Source organism: Leptodactylus fuscus, chromosome 5, assembly GCF_031893055.1.
Source record: "Leptodactylus fuscus isolate aLepFus1 chromosome 5, aLepFus1.hap2, whole genome shotgun sequence".
NCBI lineage: Eukaryota > Metazoa > Chordata > Amphibia > Anura > Leptodactylidae > Leptodactylus > Leptodactylus fuscus.
In genome coordinates, this window is record NC_134269.1 from 174527633 (window position 1) to 174545356 (window position 17724).

A 17724-nucleotide genomic window follows, 5' to 3' on the forward strand; every position below is an offset into this window, starting at 1 on the left:
CTGTAAAAGGTTTGAATAAAGAGTCAATACTTTGCTAAATGTAAAGACCCTGGACAGCTATGGGCAATTTTTTATAAAAAAAAAAAAAAAAGCATATATTTTTACCTAAAATTACTTGTATTAAAAATGTTGCATCATTGAGCTTCTTCTTTTTTATGTATCACAGTGCATACAAGCGTGTTCTTACTTTCCTCTTGGCTAGACATGTCCAGATATTTGTGTCACAAGAATAGCAGCTTTTTGCAAATGCTAACACAAAGCAGTATGCTAAGTCTTCTTTAGGTTTCTTGAGAAAGGGAGACTCAACTGAAACCAGCGCACATCAACCAGATAGATAAGTTAGGGGCACCTGAATCAATCGATGCTCTCGCCTTGTGAATCATTGCCATCTGCACTACCTAAACTCACCGCTACATGCTGTATGGCAAGCGAGCAGCTTGGGTCCTGGAATTGTTAACATTACCTGTAGCTGTACTGACCTGGGAAAGCTGATCTGCAGAGGTCCTGGCTTTTTGGACCCCCGCAGATGTAATATGGTTGGCCTATCCTAAGGACAGACCATCCATATTAGTGTCACGGTACTAGTGGAACAGGATCAGGAGTCCAGTCGTCAGGTAATGCACAGGAGGCTGGAGGCAGCACGTGGGTAGCCCCAGGGGCTGAGGTAACAGTCCAAGTGCAGATAAGCCAATACCAGGTAGAAGTCTGTAGTAATTCGGGAGCTGTATTCAAGCTATGGTGAGCTTGCAGGCAACAGCTGAAGTTCCAGGGAACTGAAGAAGCGCTCCAGCAAGGAGGTCTCCTAGGTGTCCAGGCAGTATTCAAAATAGACAGAACACAATACCAACACAAACAGGAAGTGTCAGAGTCACCTATATATAGGCAACCCAATCAGGGCAATACAGGGCGGGTTCCAATCATGAGAATCAGCTGATGAGCCTCTGCAGTAGACTCCACACTGAAGTCCAGCAGGCTGTTAGTCAACAAGCTGAGTAGCTCAGGAATCAAAGAGACACCGGGCAAGACAGCAGGTCACAGGTTCAAATCCTGACATCACTCCCCTCCTAACGGCGACCTCTGGGCGCCACAAGACCTGGTTTTGTTGGGTACTGCTGATGGAAACGTCTAATCAAACGAGGCGCATTGATGTTAGATACTGGTTCCCATGAGTTTTCTTCTACACCATACCCCTGCCATTTGATTAGGTACTGTAGTCGGTTTCTGTATATACGGGAGTCCAGGATCTTTTCCACGACAAATTCTTCTTGTCCATCCACTTCAACTGAATCTGGAGGTTGAGAGGAACGTTCAGGAAATGGATTGGACATAGCAAGTTTCAGTAGAGACACATGGAAAACAGGATGAATCTTCATTGTTTCCGGGAGTTGTAAACGTACTGCCAGAGGACTAATTATTTTAGAGATCTTATAGGGGCCAATAAATTTCTGTCCTAGTTTGGGTGCAGGGACCTTCAGCTTAATATTCCGCGTAGACAGCCATACTCTATCCCCTACTTTGAATTCAGGCGCCGGTCTCCGATGTTTATCTGCTGCTTTCTTATATCGCTCCTGAGCAGCTCCCAATGTTTCTTTTAACATTTTCAGATTTTGTTGCAGTGATGCGATTCTTTCTGTAACTGCTGGAATTAGTGGAGCCACTGGATTTTTAGGGAGAATACTTGGATGGTATCCCAGATTCGCAAAAAAATGGTGTTTGCTTTGTTGAAGAATTTTGAGAGTTGTTGTATGAGAATTCCGCAAAAGGTAATAAGTCTACCCAGTCATCCTGTAAATGGCAGATGTAACAGCGCAGGTATTGTTCTAGCGTCTGGTTTGTACGTTCTGTCTGACCGTTAGTCTGGGGATGATAGGCCGTTGACAAATGAAGCTTGATATCGAGTGATGTACAGAAACTTCTCCAGAATTTGGACGTGAACTGTACCCCCCGATCTGAGACCACCTCATCCGGCACACCATGAAGGCGAAAGATATTTTGGACTATCAAATCAGCAGTTTCTTTGGCCGAAGGCAGACCGGTACAAGGGATGAAATGAGCTGCTTTTGTAAGTCGATCTACCACTACCAATATTGATGTTTTTCCTTTTGAGTTAGGTAGATCCACTATGAAGTCCATTGAGATCGAACTCCAAGGTCGTACTGGAATGGACAATGGTTGCAGCAACCCCATTGGTGAGGAACGTGAAGGTTTATACCTGGTACAGGTATCGCAAGAAAGGACGTATTTCTTTGCATCTTCTAGACAGCCGGGCCACCAGAAGAAACGAGATAACAGCTCATATGTCTTCTGTACTCCCTTATGTCCTGCCAATCTGGAATCATGTACGAACTGTAGAATCCTCAGACGCATTGCTTCTGGTATGTATAGACGCTGTCCATCAGTCCATACTTGATTTCTAAAGAATAGATGTACATCCCCTGATGGGTGTGATAAGAATGGATCAGTGTTATAGGCCGCTTTAATGTCTTCCAGCAGATCCCCTTCATGGATAATACCTACAATTCTTGTCTCGGAGACAATAGGAGTAGGTGGAGCTGAAGGATTAATATCACAAGAAAACATGCGTGACAGAGCGTCTGCCTTTCCATTACGAGATCCTGGTCGGAATGATATTGTAAAATTGAAATGATTCAAAAATAGACTCCATCGGGTCTGACGAGGGGAGAGGCACTTAGCTGATCTAATGAACTCTAGGTTTCGGTGATCAGTTAGAACTAGTATCTGTTGTGAAGCTCCTTGTAGATGGTGTCTCCACTCTTTAAATGCTGAGACGATGGCAAGCAATTCTTTATTTCCCACATCATAGTTTCTCTCTGCAGAAGACATCCGTTGAGAGAAGAATGCACATGGATGCAATAGCTTCTTTTCACCTGACCTCTGAGAGAGGATGGCCCCAACTGCACAGTCTGATGCATCTACTTCGACCACAAACGCAAGTTCTGGATCTGGATGACGTAGTACTGGAGCCGTGGTGAATTTAACTTTCAAACGAGAGAAAGCTTCCTCTGCTTGTGGGGTCCAGGAAAAGTGGGTTTTCTTCTTTGTCAGCTCTGTGATGGGGCCTACAATCTCTGAAAAGTTTTTAATAAAGCGTCTGTAAAAGTTAGAAAAGCCTATGAATCTTTGCACTTCTTTTACAGTCTTGGGAGTCGGCCAATCGATAACTGCTTGGATCTTTCTGGGATCCATACGCAATCCCTGAGAAGAGATGATGTACCCTAGGAACTGAATCTCTTCCCGATGGAACTCACATTTTTCCAATTTGATGTAAAGTCGGTTTTCCCGCAATCGTTCCAATACACATCTTACATGCTCCTGATGTTCTTCTAGAGATCCAGAGAAAATTAGTATATCATCTAGATAAACCACCATGAATTGATCTAGTAAATCTCTGAAGATATCATTTGCTAGATGTTGGAAGGTAGCCGGAGCATTGCAGAGCCCGAATGGCATTACCAGACTTTCAAAGTGTCCATATCGAGTACGAAAAGCAGTTTTCCATTCGTCACCTGGCCTTATCCGGATTAAATTGTAAGCACCCCGTAGGTCTAATTTGGTAAAGACCTTTGCTCGTTGAACTTTCTCCAACAGTTCGGGGATCAGAGGCAATGGGTAGCGGTTTTTTACTGTAATTTTATTAAGCTCTCTGCAATCCACCACTGGCCGTAATGAACCGTCCGATTTCTTAACAAAGAATATAGGAGCCCCTGCAGGAGAAGAGGATGGCCGAATAAACCCTTTTTTCAAGTTCTCGTCAATGAAGTCCTTAAGGGCATTTAATTCAGGTCCTGATAATGGGTATATAGTCCCAAAAGGTATGGGTGCTCCAGGAAGCAATTCTATCGGGCAGTCGTAAGGACGGTGAGGTGGTAGTTTGTCAGCTTCCTGTTTATCACAAACATCCTTCAAATCCTCATATATTGTTGGTAACTGATGTGGTTCTTGGTTTTGAGTAGAGACTGTAATCGTTGGTTCGGGTTGATCCTTCACCTCATTGACCTTTGGGGGGAAACTCAGCATCTTAGTTCCCCAATTGATGGAAGGATTCTGTTTCTGTAACCAAGGTAGGCCTAAGATGACTGGAAAGTGTGGAGAAGAAATTAGTAAAAATGAGAGAGTTTCCTGATGCTGAGGTTCTATGTGAATCTCCAAAGGTACAGTTTCCTGGTCTACAGGTCCCGAACTCAGGGGAGACCCATCCACAGTCTCCATCACAATAGGCGAATGTCTCTTAGATGAGCGTATTCCATGTTTCTGAGCGAAACTAAAGTCCATGAAATTTCCGCTAGCCCCGGAATCCACCATAGCTGATGTAGAGATCCACATAGAATTGACCAATAATTTAAGAGGGACAAAGTAATGTGAATCCTTGTTCTCCTTTTTAACCTGAGAGGTCACTGATGATATATAGTGGACACTTTCTCCAGCTGACTGTTCCCCCTCTGAAGCTGAAGATTCTTCATTGAATGCATCAGGATCCATTACAGCGGCCACTGTTCTCCAGGGGCGATTTGCAGAGCGGTTTGGGCAATTTATAAGGAAATGTCCTGACTTTCCGCAATATAAGCACAGATTTTCTTTAAACCTATGTTCTCGTCGCTCTGCACTCTCCCGTTTCTGAATCGCATCAATCTGCATCGATTCTGGTTGGGATTCTCGGGACTGCTGATCAGATGATTTTTTATAACCCAGTGGTGATGTGGTAATATATTGACTGGTCGTGCGGTTTGCATAGCCCCATTTCTCTTGTCGACGTTCTGTCAGACGAGTATCAATCTGAATGCAGTGATCAATAAATTCAGAAAAGACTGAAGGAGCTTTTGCTCGTGCTAATTCGTCTTTAATACTACTGGAAAGTCCACTCTTGAAAAGAGCTAGTCTTGCGGAGTCATTCCAGCTAGTGTCCACAATCCATCTCCGGAATTCCATGGCATAATCCGCAACAGAACGTCTGCCTTGCCGTAATATGGTGGTCTCTGCTGTAACCATTCGGTTGGGGTCATCAAACATCCCTTTCATGGCTTCCATGAAGTCTTTGTAGTCATTCAGGCAGACGTCATCGGTTTCGATTAGCGGATTTGCCCAGGCAATAGCTTTGTGTGTTAACAGCATAATGACGCACAGCACCTTTGATCTTTCAGTTGGATATTGGTTTGGATGCGCATCAAAATACAAATTGCACTGGTTTACGAATCCTCTGAATTTATCCCGGTCACCATTGAATCTAAATGGCGGCAATCTTGGGGATGGAGCAGAGGTGGGAATCAGGCCTTGTACATCCAGCTGTGCAATACGTGCTGTGACCGCATTCATGGATGTCTGCAATTCCTGCAGAGCTTGGCCTTGCATAGCGATTTTACCAGTGGTCATTTTATCAAAAGATTCCCATTGGTGCTTCATATCTTGGACCTCCGCATACATTGCGCCCAAGGCGGCTTCTACCTTTTTGAAGCGGACCTCCCAAGCTTCTTTCCCAACGGACTCCATTGTAGGTGTTGGTATCCTGTCACGGTACTAGTGGAACAGGATCAGGAGTCCAGTCGTCAGGTAATGCACAGGAGGCTGGAGGCAGCACGTGGGTAGCCCCAGGGGCTGAGGTAACAGTCCAAGTGCAGATAAGCCAATACCAGGTAGAAGTCTGTAGTAATTCGGGAGCTGTATTCAAGCTATGGTGAGCTTGCAGGCAACAGTTGAAGTTCCAGGGAACTGAAGAAGCGCTCCAGCAAGGAGGTCTCCTAGGTGTCCAGGCAGTATTCAAAATAGACAGAACACAATACCAACACAAACAGGAAGTGTCAGAGTCACCTATATATAGGCAACCCAATCAGGGCAATACAGGGCGGGTTCCAATCATGAGAATCAGCTGATGAGCCTCTGCAGTAGACTCCACACTGAAGTCCAGCAGGCTGTTAGTCAACAAGCTGAGTAGCTCAGGAAGCAAAGAGACACCGGGCAAGACAGCAGGTCACAGGTTTAAATCCTGACAATTAGAAAGGGTGAGGTTGTCCAGGTATTGGAGGAAACCATGTGAGGAGCAGGAGGAGTAAAATTAATATGAATAAATAAATAAATAAGGTTTGTAAAAGTGAAGTATGTGGGACATTAGGTGAATTCTTCTGTCTTCCGGCTTTGGCTCATCATTGGTGGGTGGGGTCACATATGCAAAGCCAAGCGGCGAGATGCCGCCGGCCCTGCGTGCGCGCTCATAGACCAGTCTACCCTTCACAGTGCAAATGCAGACCCGACAGGCTAGACTGGTGTATGAGCGCACACACAGGGCCGGCGGCATCTCACCGCTTGGCTTTGCATATGTAACCCCGGAGCGGAATAGCAGCATCGCTTCTGCCGCTGCTGGCTTCATGCAGGGCAGAAGCATAGCGATGTTGCTGGCTTCACCTGTGCCGGCGTCTAACTGTCTCCAGCATCAGCCTCTCTATTACAGCGGATGCCGGGGAATGTAGACGCCGGTACAGGTGCCTGCAACATCTCTATGCTTCTGCTCTGCATGAAGTCAGCAGCGGCAGAAGCGATGCTGTTATTCCGCTCCTCCGCTTAACTTACCACTTATCCCTTGCAGCTTGTAGTCCACAGGCTCAATGTCCCTCTTCAGCCTTCAATGGGCCCTGTGCGCCGCAGATCATGATTGTAAAAGAGGCTGAAGAGGAAGACTGTTTGAGCAGGTTCCGGTACAGATAAGTTAATAGGAGCCTTTACTGGACCTTCACTGCTTATTTAAAAAAAAAAAAAAAAAAAACTGCAGGCGTCTGGTAGGGCCCCCTAAAGGCACACGGCTCATCGGTGAATTCACTGTTATCTCAGTGGGCCAGTCCGAGCCTCCTGCCTTTATGGCTTGTCATCATTTTTGTTAACATGCAAAAACTAGCTTTTTGAAGTAACATGGGCATTGGTGATACCTCTTTGGGCAATGGCAATTCTTTCATTTTTCCAAAGAGCTCATTGACAATATATCAGCGGAGATATCACATAGGCAACGATTTACAAGGGGAAAACACAATGTAAAATCAACCTAAACCTCCTTTTCTAGTACCGTTTACCATTCAAGTATAAGCTGTATAAAACATCATTGAAATATTTTCTGTGAATGTATTTATGGGTTGACTGAAATGCTTTTTGTTTTAGGCACTTGGAGGATAACCAAATCAGCATCATTGAGCGGGGAGCATTTCAAGACTTAAAGCAATTAGAACGGATGTAAGTACTTACTAATCAAATTACTACAAAAATAAAGGAATTTAGTAGCAGATGCGGAAAACAAAGAAAACAAGCTGTAATGGCATAGTCTAGGGGAAATCAGGAAAAAAAATATTGGTTTAATACTCAACAACAGTGACACGTTCCAATAGGAAAATGATTTCATTGCTCATACTGTATCATTGTTTACTAGACATCAAACACTGTCACTTCACTGGTCCTAAGTTACGGTGAGGCGAGGTAAAAGCTATTTGCTCATTCTGGCTACTAGGAATGACTGTCATTCAATTCAAAAGTGGTAGCAGGAATGGGAGAATAATATACCGCCTAAGATAAAAAGATAATTATTCTCTTTGACAAAATCATGTGTCAAAACGCACAAAATTCCTAAGTGATGAAAACACATAAAATTGTATCTTTTGACAAACAGCACAAAAAAACAACATAAACCAAAGATTAACTTCTCAGGTATTTTGTAGCCCCTCGCAGCTTTCTATGTATGTGTAGAAATATTGTCAAACTTTAAGACATTTTGTTCTAAGCACTATCTCTCTGGTTTCAGTCATACAGTAGCTATCAGTATCTTGGACCAAAGCGAGATTTCAACCTTACTTTACTGTGTAGCTTCAGTCATGTTCTTCAAGTAACGTTAAAATGATGCTATTTAATCTGGTTTTAGGTCACAGGTAGGGTTGAGCAATCGTGTTCGGACAAGATTGGATTTTGATCGGCGATCGAGAAAATTTCACGATCGCGATCAGAATTCCGAACACGATCTTTTTAGGTGGGATCGAGATCGGTGATTATTTCCCACAATGCTTTGCTACTGGCCGAGCATTGTGTGAAAAGCTAACAATGTTCATTGTGAGCGGAGTGTATACTCAGTGTGAAGGCTCTGCTGTTGTTCCATAGGAATGAATGGAAGCAACCGGCACACAGCCTTAACCCCCTGCGCGCCGGCTGCGTCCATTCATTCTAATGGGAGACTAGCTAACATCTCTAGTAGCTACGTACCTGCAGAGATGGCTGGCCCGGTGTCCTCGTTCTTCTTCGCCTCGCTGCCCTCGCCTCCCAGGTTAGTGTTTAAAGAGCTAGGAAGAAGGCGGGGCTTGTGGCTTAGGAGAGTGTGGGCGGGTACAGGGCGGGGAGACGTGACGTCTCCCCTCCCAGTACCCGCCCACACTCTCCGAACCCGCCCACACTCTCCTAACCTGGGAGGCAGGGGGCAGCGAGGCGAAGAAGAACGACAACACTGGACACCGGACCAGCCATCTCTCCAGGTAAGTGAACACCAGGGGGGACTAAGTAGCCAGAGGATTAAAAAAAAATCCTCTGGATACTTAGTGATCAAAAAAAAATCACTACACAGCGTGGATTCTAACAATTAAAGCATTCAATTGTTAGAATCCTTGCTGTATAGTGAATAGGATTGTTTTTAAAATACGATCTCCGATTAGTAAAAAAATCCCATTGACTTGCAATGGGATCGGAATTGGGATCGAGATCGGGTTTGAATGAAAAATGATCAGAAATCGGATTTCAAAATCGATCCTGAAAAGTCGAGATCGGCTCAACCCTAGTCACAGGTATTTCATGTAAATGATTAAAAAGTTGATACTATAAATGCAAATAGATCTGGATTTCTATTTAAGGCTCCGTTCACACGGAGTTACGTGCGTATCACATTGAAAGCAATTGGTAAAAAAGCCTCCCATTGAGTTCAATGAGTAGCACACATAACCCGGCACCCATTGAAGTCAATGGGATCTGTTTTGAAGCACCTCAATCTGACACATGTTTACGTGTCAGAATGAGCAGCGCGTTACTCCGTGGGAACGGAGCCTAAGGGGTTTTCCAGGACTCTGATATTGATGATCTATCCTTAGGATAGGCCAGCAATATTACATTTTAAAGCCTGATACCTGGGACTGCCACTGGTCTGCTGTTTGGAGAGCTTGCAGCACATAGATGAGTTCTGACTCCGCTTTCTAGGCCAGTGGTATCTCAACAATTGGTCACATGGCTATGCTGCAGCATAATTGCATTCAAATGAATGTGGATGGGCTACAGTTCCAAGTAGAGCCACTATATGATATATGGCGCTGTGTTTGGTAAGCAGTGAAGACTTTGCTGTGGCTGTAAAACACTGTATCTTTCTCATTGGTGTTTCTGCCATAGGCAAACCACGGCATTTACGCCACGTGGGGCCTGACCTGAAAAGGGATAATGATGAATCTGTTTCAAGATAGAAAATGTGTAGCAAAATATTGGATTTCAGATCTGGTGCTTGTTTTGTTTGAGTGGAGGAAACATATGAATCAGGGTATAATCTCTTAAAATTGCTGGTGTCAAAGGAAAATGAAAATGAGTGAAACCCACAGACCATAGAGCCAATGCCCAGGCTATGTTATAGTAATATATATTACATTACCATTGACCATCTTTAAAGAGGGTTTTGTTCTTTCTGTGACACCCTTCTGGGAGTCACCTCTGTAAAATTATATGCACATTTTATGTAAATAATATACAAATATTCAAAGTTTTGAATACTTAAATAAATAAAGATTTATTACACATAAATAATAATAATAATAATAATAATAATAATAAATTGAAAACGTTGTCCTGTTCCCATGGATGACACTACATTGTGTTCTAGTTCCCGTATTTCCAAAGGATAAAAAAAGGGAAAAAGGGAAGTGCAAAAAGTCAAAATTTTGTCCCTAGATGAATGTATTAATGGAAAAATGAAAAGAATGCAGAATTTCTAGATAGATGTGGTTATTTAGTAGATTCTGTTATTAGCAGGATCACGCATCATTTCCATAGGCATTCAGTAGTCTTGCGTCAGAGAAGGAGCCGAGCTTAGAAAATTGGATTTCGCTTAATTGCGGCAAAACATTAATACATCTGATTTGTCTTAGGTTAAAGTATGTGAAGAATGCAATTAGACTTTTCTGGCATAAAGAAAGAATTGTACGGAAGTGACAAAAGTTTCATGGTTAAAGGGGCTTTCCAGTGGTGTGAAAGTATACAATATGACTGGGGTCTCTAAATACCATGAATAAAAATTTAAAGGGCTTATACTCTCCCCCCAGTCCGCCATCATGGCAGGAAATAGCAGAGAATGCTTAGTACAATTATTGGCCAGGGTGGGTCACGGATTTGACCAGTGACTGGGTGAACGGACTTCTACAGTCATTTGCTGCAGCGTCTGAGGAGAGCAGGAAGTAGAGCTCAGTGCGGAGTAAGCCCCGACAATAAAAATGGTGGATGGTGATGAGGAGATTTAGGCCTTTTATTTTTACGGCATTTTCTCATATTATTAGACTGCTGGAAAACCCTTTAGGCCCCACGTGGCATCCCGCAGCAAAAAAGCACTGCCAGTAAAACCACAGCGGCAATGCATCGTGTTTCTTCCTGCGGCGTTTTAGACAGAGAGTTGGCAGAGGTTTCCTCTGCAGACTTCCTGTTTCATTTATACCTATGGGAACCTACCGGCGTTTCCATAGGTATAAGTGACAACTGCGATTTCCGAAACCACGCTGGGTTTTGAAATCGAAGTGTGTCTGCAGCACGGTTTTTACCACCTAGTAGGCATAGGTTTCGCTCGAATCTCATCCACTTTGCTCTGACTGAAAAACGCTACAATTTTTTCCGCAGCATTTCCACCCTCTGGGGCCCCTGGCCTTAAAGGGATTCTACCATTAAAACACTTTTTTCTGTGGCTAACACGTCGGAATAGCCTTTAGAAAGGCTATTCATCTCCTACCTTTAGATGGGATCTCCGCCGTGCCATTCCTTAGTAATACCGTTTTTTACCAGTATGTAAATTAGTTCTCTGGCAGCGATGGGGGCGGGCCCCAGCGCTGAAAATGCGATGAGGGCGTCCCCACCGCTGCCTGAGAACAGGATCCTGCGCCGCCTCTATCTTCTGCTGGATCCTCCCCTTCTTTCTTCAGCAGCGTCACCTCTGTCGGCTCTTACACTAGTAGTCGGCTCTACTAGTGTCAGAGCCGACAGAGGTGATGCTGCTGAAGAAAGAAGGGGAGGATCCAGCAGAAGATAGAGGCGGTGCAGGATCCTGTTCTCGCTTTTATATGCTTTTATATGTATATAGTAATAAGCCTCTTCCCCCCCTCCCTCCTGAAATCCTATCCCTGTGTCCAGTTAGATAAATATGCAGCCGGCAGAATGTGTTTTTAGATATATCTGAAGAAGAAGCCAGAGGAGGCTTCGAAACATTATATTCTGTCATCATTATGAGTTAGCCATTAAAAAAGGTATCACCTACTGAAGACTTGCAAGTTTTTTGTTTTTTTAAGTTTTGGGACGGTTATTCTAATTTGCAGTTGAGAAAACATGATATTCACACAGCAGAATATAAGAGTTTCTTAATGTGTTTCTGGTTTACAAACCTAAATGAGTTTAGTGGTAAAATACAGTAGTTACCCGAGCTGAAGAATCTGTGTGTGACCTTTCCTTTATTACTAAATGTAACAGTAAAAGCTTTTTAGTTTTCATTTGTTCAGCTATTCTGCTACCCAAATGTGGCCGCTTATTCAAATGACATAAGAAAATGACTCTTTTCACTTGTTTCATTGCTCTCTTGTGGAAATGGAAAGAATTTAATTATATCTGGTATTTTGTATGCATAGAAATGTCATTTTATCCAGAGCATATGGTACAATAAAGGAATAGAGTGATGCAGGGCACAAGATTGACGTACTTTATACTATATGATCTCTGATAGCTTGTACATATTTGGCTTCATGGATCAAAGAGATCTTGTCTCTATGGCCTCCGACGAGACCAGATTAGGAATCAGAAGTTTAACATTGATAGGTTCCTATAGGCAGCAAAGCCACAAATTCTCTGAGATAATATTGATACTTGAGAACCTTTAATGCTTTTGTGCAATTCTAGCCTCCGCCCATGACTTTGTCTGTGCATTGATGATCCGCCTATATTCAGCAAATTGCTGCCGTCGATGGTTCGCCTGCTCCAGCGTTTCGGCAGCTCTCAAGCTGTCCTGCTGCTGAACTTTTTCCTCACGCTGTGCCTGTTATTGTTCCAGCATCTCAATGGCTCGCTGGGACGCTATAAAATAAGCATGTTGTTGGCGTTGATGATCCGCCTATATTTAGCAAATTGCTACCGTCGATGGTTCGCCTGCTCCGGAGTTTCGGCAGCTGTTAAGTTGTCCAGCTGCTGAACTCGTTCCTCGCGCCGTGCCCGTGATTGTTCTGGCATAGCAGTAGCTCACTAGGATGCCATATAATGAATGTGTTGTTGGCATTGATGATCTGCCTGCTCCAGCGTTTCGGCAGCTCTCAAGCTGGCCTGCTGCTGAACTTGTTCCTCGCGCCATGCCTGTGATTGTTCTGGCATCTCAGCAACTCGCTGGGACGCCATATAATGAGTGTGTAGTTGGTATCGATGATCCCCCTGAGCTCCGCTCGAGGAGAAGTCTGTGACTTCTGGCTACCTTCATAGCTCTCTTTGTTTTAGAATTTTGCGACAAATTAGATTTTCTTTTTCCCAGCATGTTTAAAATTGGCAAACTGCCAATTGGGATTAAAGGGGCTGCCTGGAGCAGATTAGATAATATGCAGATTCTACACAATGGACTCAGTGTTATCTGTGTATTTACATTGTGAGATAACAGATCAGGCTTTATCAGCAAACTCCAATTAGCTGATAGTCCTGCTGGCAAGAGCAGTTTAATATAGTATATGAACATAAATTCATAACAGTCATGAAGCCATGTCATTTACCGGGATAAAAAGTAGCCTGTGTTTTAATCAAGGTTACAAACTATCTATATGCCACATTTCATCCAAATCCGTTTAACCGTTTTTGTGTGATCGAGTAACAAAGATCCAAACACTCATTTATAATATTAGTAGGATAGGATCACGGTCCTGAATTAACTATATAGGGGATTGGGATTGTTCTATGTGTTTAATGAAGTCTCAGATTTTGGTAGGGTCGAATGTCCTTGAGAATCTATTATCACAACCCTATACCTAGTGGTTTGGCCTTTGTGATTCTGTCATTTTCAGCCCTATGACCATTTTGGCCATTATGAAGTGATGTTTCTGCTGGTTTTATTGACTGCAGTCAACTCAGAACAACAGCTGTTTCTGCTTGACAAAACTCAAGTGCAACCTTTATGCAGAAATGCTCCTAGTAAAAGACTTCTTAGTATAGAGCCGCAGTAGGTATAAAATTATTACGGCGGTAATGACATTTCTGTTTATTTATGATAATCCTGTTAATTCAATTTGCTGAAGTTTCGGCATCAAGCAGACGTCCTCATACAATGTGGCAGTGTTAAGTAGGCCGGGTGAAGTCTTGGGTCACGATGTCTACAGTTACAATGTTAATTGAATTCTTTTAGATCTTTTTAGCAATTTTTCTAAATTATGACCCAAACTTTGGTAACCAAAGTGATGACAGTTTTTCCTGATGTGAAGAAATAATTGGTAAGCAACAAGCTCTGCCCGCATGTGTGGAAGCTAAATCCAGCGTGTGTTTAATTGTTCATGGCAGTGGGCATGTGTCCTGCTGTCTGATGTCGTGAATAGGCTCTGTTCCCCGGCATCTTATAATCAGTAGCTAAATATGGACTTATGACTTCAATTTGGGTTAAGTGGTCTTTATGTTTTACTGTTGGCAGTATTGAACAGTACTGCATTGTGCTCCTGTATTTCCAAAAACTCCCAGACCAACGTAATGAAACGTATTGAACAGATTGCCACACCTACAATGAATTCGGAAATTTCCAGGGTTGAACCGTCCTCCGTTATACTCCAGTCATATTACAGTGAAGATCTGTAAATACACTGTGCGATTAACAGATCTCTTGATCTGCGATAGAAAGAATTTCCGATATTTATTTGGTGGTTACTTAAATATAGGGAAAAATACAAGAGTAAGGCGTAAAATATAAATAAAAATGTAAAAAAAAATTATATAAAAATAAATTGTATTCAGTTATATTCAATACAGTATATAAAACCGTGCAGTGGAGAACAACTATTTGTAGACATTTACAGTGTAAACTTTCATGCATCTTTTGATTTTCTGGCAGCATTTGTGTAAATAATATAATTTATTTACATGTTTTGGCTCCTTACTGGGAAATACTGTATTCCTTTATGCGTTGCTTTGCTTACCCTGCTTCTCACTGTGTATGGACTTATGTCGTAAAGCAAGAAAAATAATGATGGGGGTCATTTCAAGCAGTTATACAACATAGAAAGATGCTTCTGATGCCATGTGAAAGACAAGATTCTTATCCTTCCTTATCTTTCATATGACAATAAGATTGCAGTTCTACCTGTATTATTACCGGAGATATCGTCAGTTGAAAGCACCGTCGGCAATTGGATATTTATATGTAGCTGTAGCAGTTCCCAATCCCGATTGTTTTTTAACTGATGATATCTCCAGAAATACACAGTCCAGTCATATTAATGTGACCAGCGCCTACTTTTGACGTCAACGTTAAATAACCAATCACAGAAGGCACGTGTCATCAGCCATCTGGGTGCACTCATCATTGTGGAAGACATGATGGATCAGCACAAGTATGCATCTATCCTTGCGGACCATGTTCACCCCTACATGCGTATTGTTTTTCCTCAGGGTGATGGCATCTACCAGCAGGACAATGCGACGTGTCATAAAGCTCACAGTGTAGGTACGTAGTTCGGGGAGCACCAGGATGAGTTTTCCAAACTCCCTTGGCCAGCAAATTCCCCGGACTTGAACTCAATCGAGAATCTGTGAGATCTGTGGTTGTTCGCGCCATGGATGCTCAACCACGTAACCTAGCGCAGCTGGCCACGGCACTGGAGTCGGCATAGCTCAACATCCCAGTGAACATCATCACAACATCCCCTCTCTATCTGCACGTCTCGCAGTGGTCCGCTCCGCCAAAGGTGGTTATTCTGGATTTTGACAGGTGGTCACATTAATGTGACTGGACTGTGTAGTATAGGTAGAACTTTGACCTTGAGTGAGTATCTCCGCTTTCACACAACACCAGAAACATGTTTCTACATTTTATAATGTCCAAGATATGTGTGTGAAATGACCCTCTTCCACCCTAATTTTCCAGGCATTACACACAAGCCCTAATACGGCCAGCAGTTGACTATAATAGACACATGTCCACATGATACATCTATCAATTTTTTTATGCTGTCAGTATACACAAAGACATTCTCTTGCGATAGCTTTCAATATTTTTGATGATGATATAATAAGGTACAATAAACACACAGGTATAATAAATCACTCTTATTAACACTTGTGTTGTTGCCATGGTCCCGTTACAATCACAGTGACACTAATAATGTATATAAGGGAAAAAATATGAGATTTTTTTTTTTCTTCACCGATTTAAAAGCTGCCTCTGCTAAAATAAATCTAAAAAAAAAATCTACAAACATTTACAGTAATATACATTATTCCAGTGAACATGAATACAAATATTGAGTTTCTTACATTTTAGGACTTGGATTTCCCTTTTTAAAGGATTGCTGACTTGCCCTCTGTCCTTTGCTTCCACCCCTGGAAAGGAAACTATTAGCTACTCTGTCAACAGTTCAGCTTTGAAGGATTTCAGTGAATGAATAAATGAAGTGAAGCTACAGGCAGCCAAGCCAATATAACGCGTGCAATTGTCGTATGAAAAAAACATTATTTCAGTTTTAAATGGCAGCGTTGAACATTTAGTACAGCCCCAAATTGTCATGTTACTGCAATACTCAACTTCAGCTTCAGAACAGTTTACACAAGGCATTTCTTTCTCTCGCAGTCACTTTTTGAATGATCTAAACAAATACAAACCCCACAGGTCTTATCCAAACTGACTCTGTCCCCTAAGAATTACATGCAGATGTTGTTTTCACCCAACAAACAAATGGTTACATTTATCACGTTGTTCTTACAAATGTTCAGCTCCACAGAAAGATGCCTGGCCAGGTAAAGTAAAACAAGAGTTTGCAAGTTACGCCTCAAGAAACAAGAGCAAGTTGTAACAATTTTAACAATTCTTTTATCATTAGATATACATCCTAGTGTAAAATAACAGAGGAAATTCCTATTTGTCATATACTATGGGGATTTTCAACTTCCAATAAGAAAAAGTCTCGTAAGTAGCCCTTTAGCAAAATGTAAAAAAAAAAACAAAAAAACCATCATCTTCCCCGTGTACTGTATACACTTAATACAGTGCTTATCCAGATTCTTGACTTGCCAGCCGGCCTCTCCCCTCCCTTCTCAATCCTGTGTATATGTGACCTCATGGTAAAAGGCATGAGTCTTCTTTTGTTTTACACTGATCCAAATCAAGTAAAATATGTTCTTGCCATTAGTTCCCTAATGCAATCTAATAATAATTTTATGTTCATGGAGATACAAATTCATTATTTATTTCAATGCATTCAGATTAAAGAGAACCCTTCAGCACCTTCTCCAACTCCAATTATTTGCATCCTTTAATTTTCATTTTTTCATTTCTGTTCATTTCAGAAGCAAATATGGTTCTCTGTGGTCACATGGGCGGTCCTGGGCTGAACAAGGCAAAGAAGGACAGAGTCCCTACTTAGCATATCATGTAATGACTAGCAGCGCCCATTACTCAGGAGCAGTCAGGACTAGAGAAAAAGCTCCAATTACACTGGAATATCTGCAGCAGCAACTACCGTATTAAGAATTTTACATTTTTAAAACTTTAAATCTGAAAATATTTTTGGATAAAGATTTATATAGAAAACTGCCAACATACTTTATTATTATTATTATTATTATTATTATTATTAATAATAATAATAATAATAATAATAAGCATTTCTTCTCCCATGTAAGTAAAAATAATCAGGAAATTATGTCCAAAATCCATTCCCTTTAAGAATGTATTTCCAGTACCAGAATAGTGACCGCCAATCTGTAGACTTAGACTTACCCCTGTTTTTTTAAATGCAAAATCTTCTTAGCTCTATTATTGCACACTGTTATCCAGTATGTTAAATCATAATATATAAAAGGATATATATATATATATATATATATATATATATATATATATATACAGTGGAGCTTATCCAACCAGTCAGAGACAGGGACACAAATCTTGCGGCAAAGCGGTTTATTTAAGAAAAACAGCAAAATAAATAAACCTTTAAGTCAGGCACAAAAAAATGAGCGGAATAAAATACAACCTTAACTTCAGGCAAAATAACATCAAACAACATCCTGCTCGTCTGAGCGCTAACTAAACTTTCTGTATTCTTTCCTCCAGAATATGTAGCAGCGGCTTATTCTTTTCTCCCTACTGAGCTCATGTGCACCCTTGGCCGAGTCAGCGGGAGGATTGGTAGAAATAGCTGCTGGCCGAATAAGCCGAATAAGTGTTTGGCCAACAAGTGTGTATGGATAGCCTAAAACAACAAATTAAAAACCAATCTGAAGAATGGAAAA

General features: G+C 41.9%; 1 protein-coding gene across 1 annotated transcript in view; it reads left to right on the forward strand.

The window, feature by feature from the left end:
* Window positions 1-17724, forward strand: part of SLIT3 (slit guidance ligand 3) — a 394890-nt gene that overhangs the window by 42476 nt on the left and 334690 nt on the right. Inside the window, 1 exon segment of the mRNA XM_075274737.1 lies at window positions 7159-7230. Coding sequence (XP_075130838.1) covers window positions 7159-7230 — 72 coding nt within the window.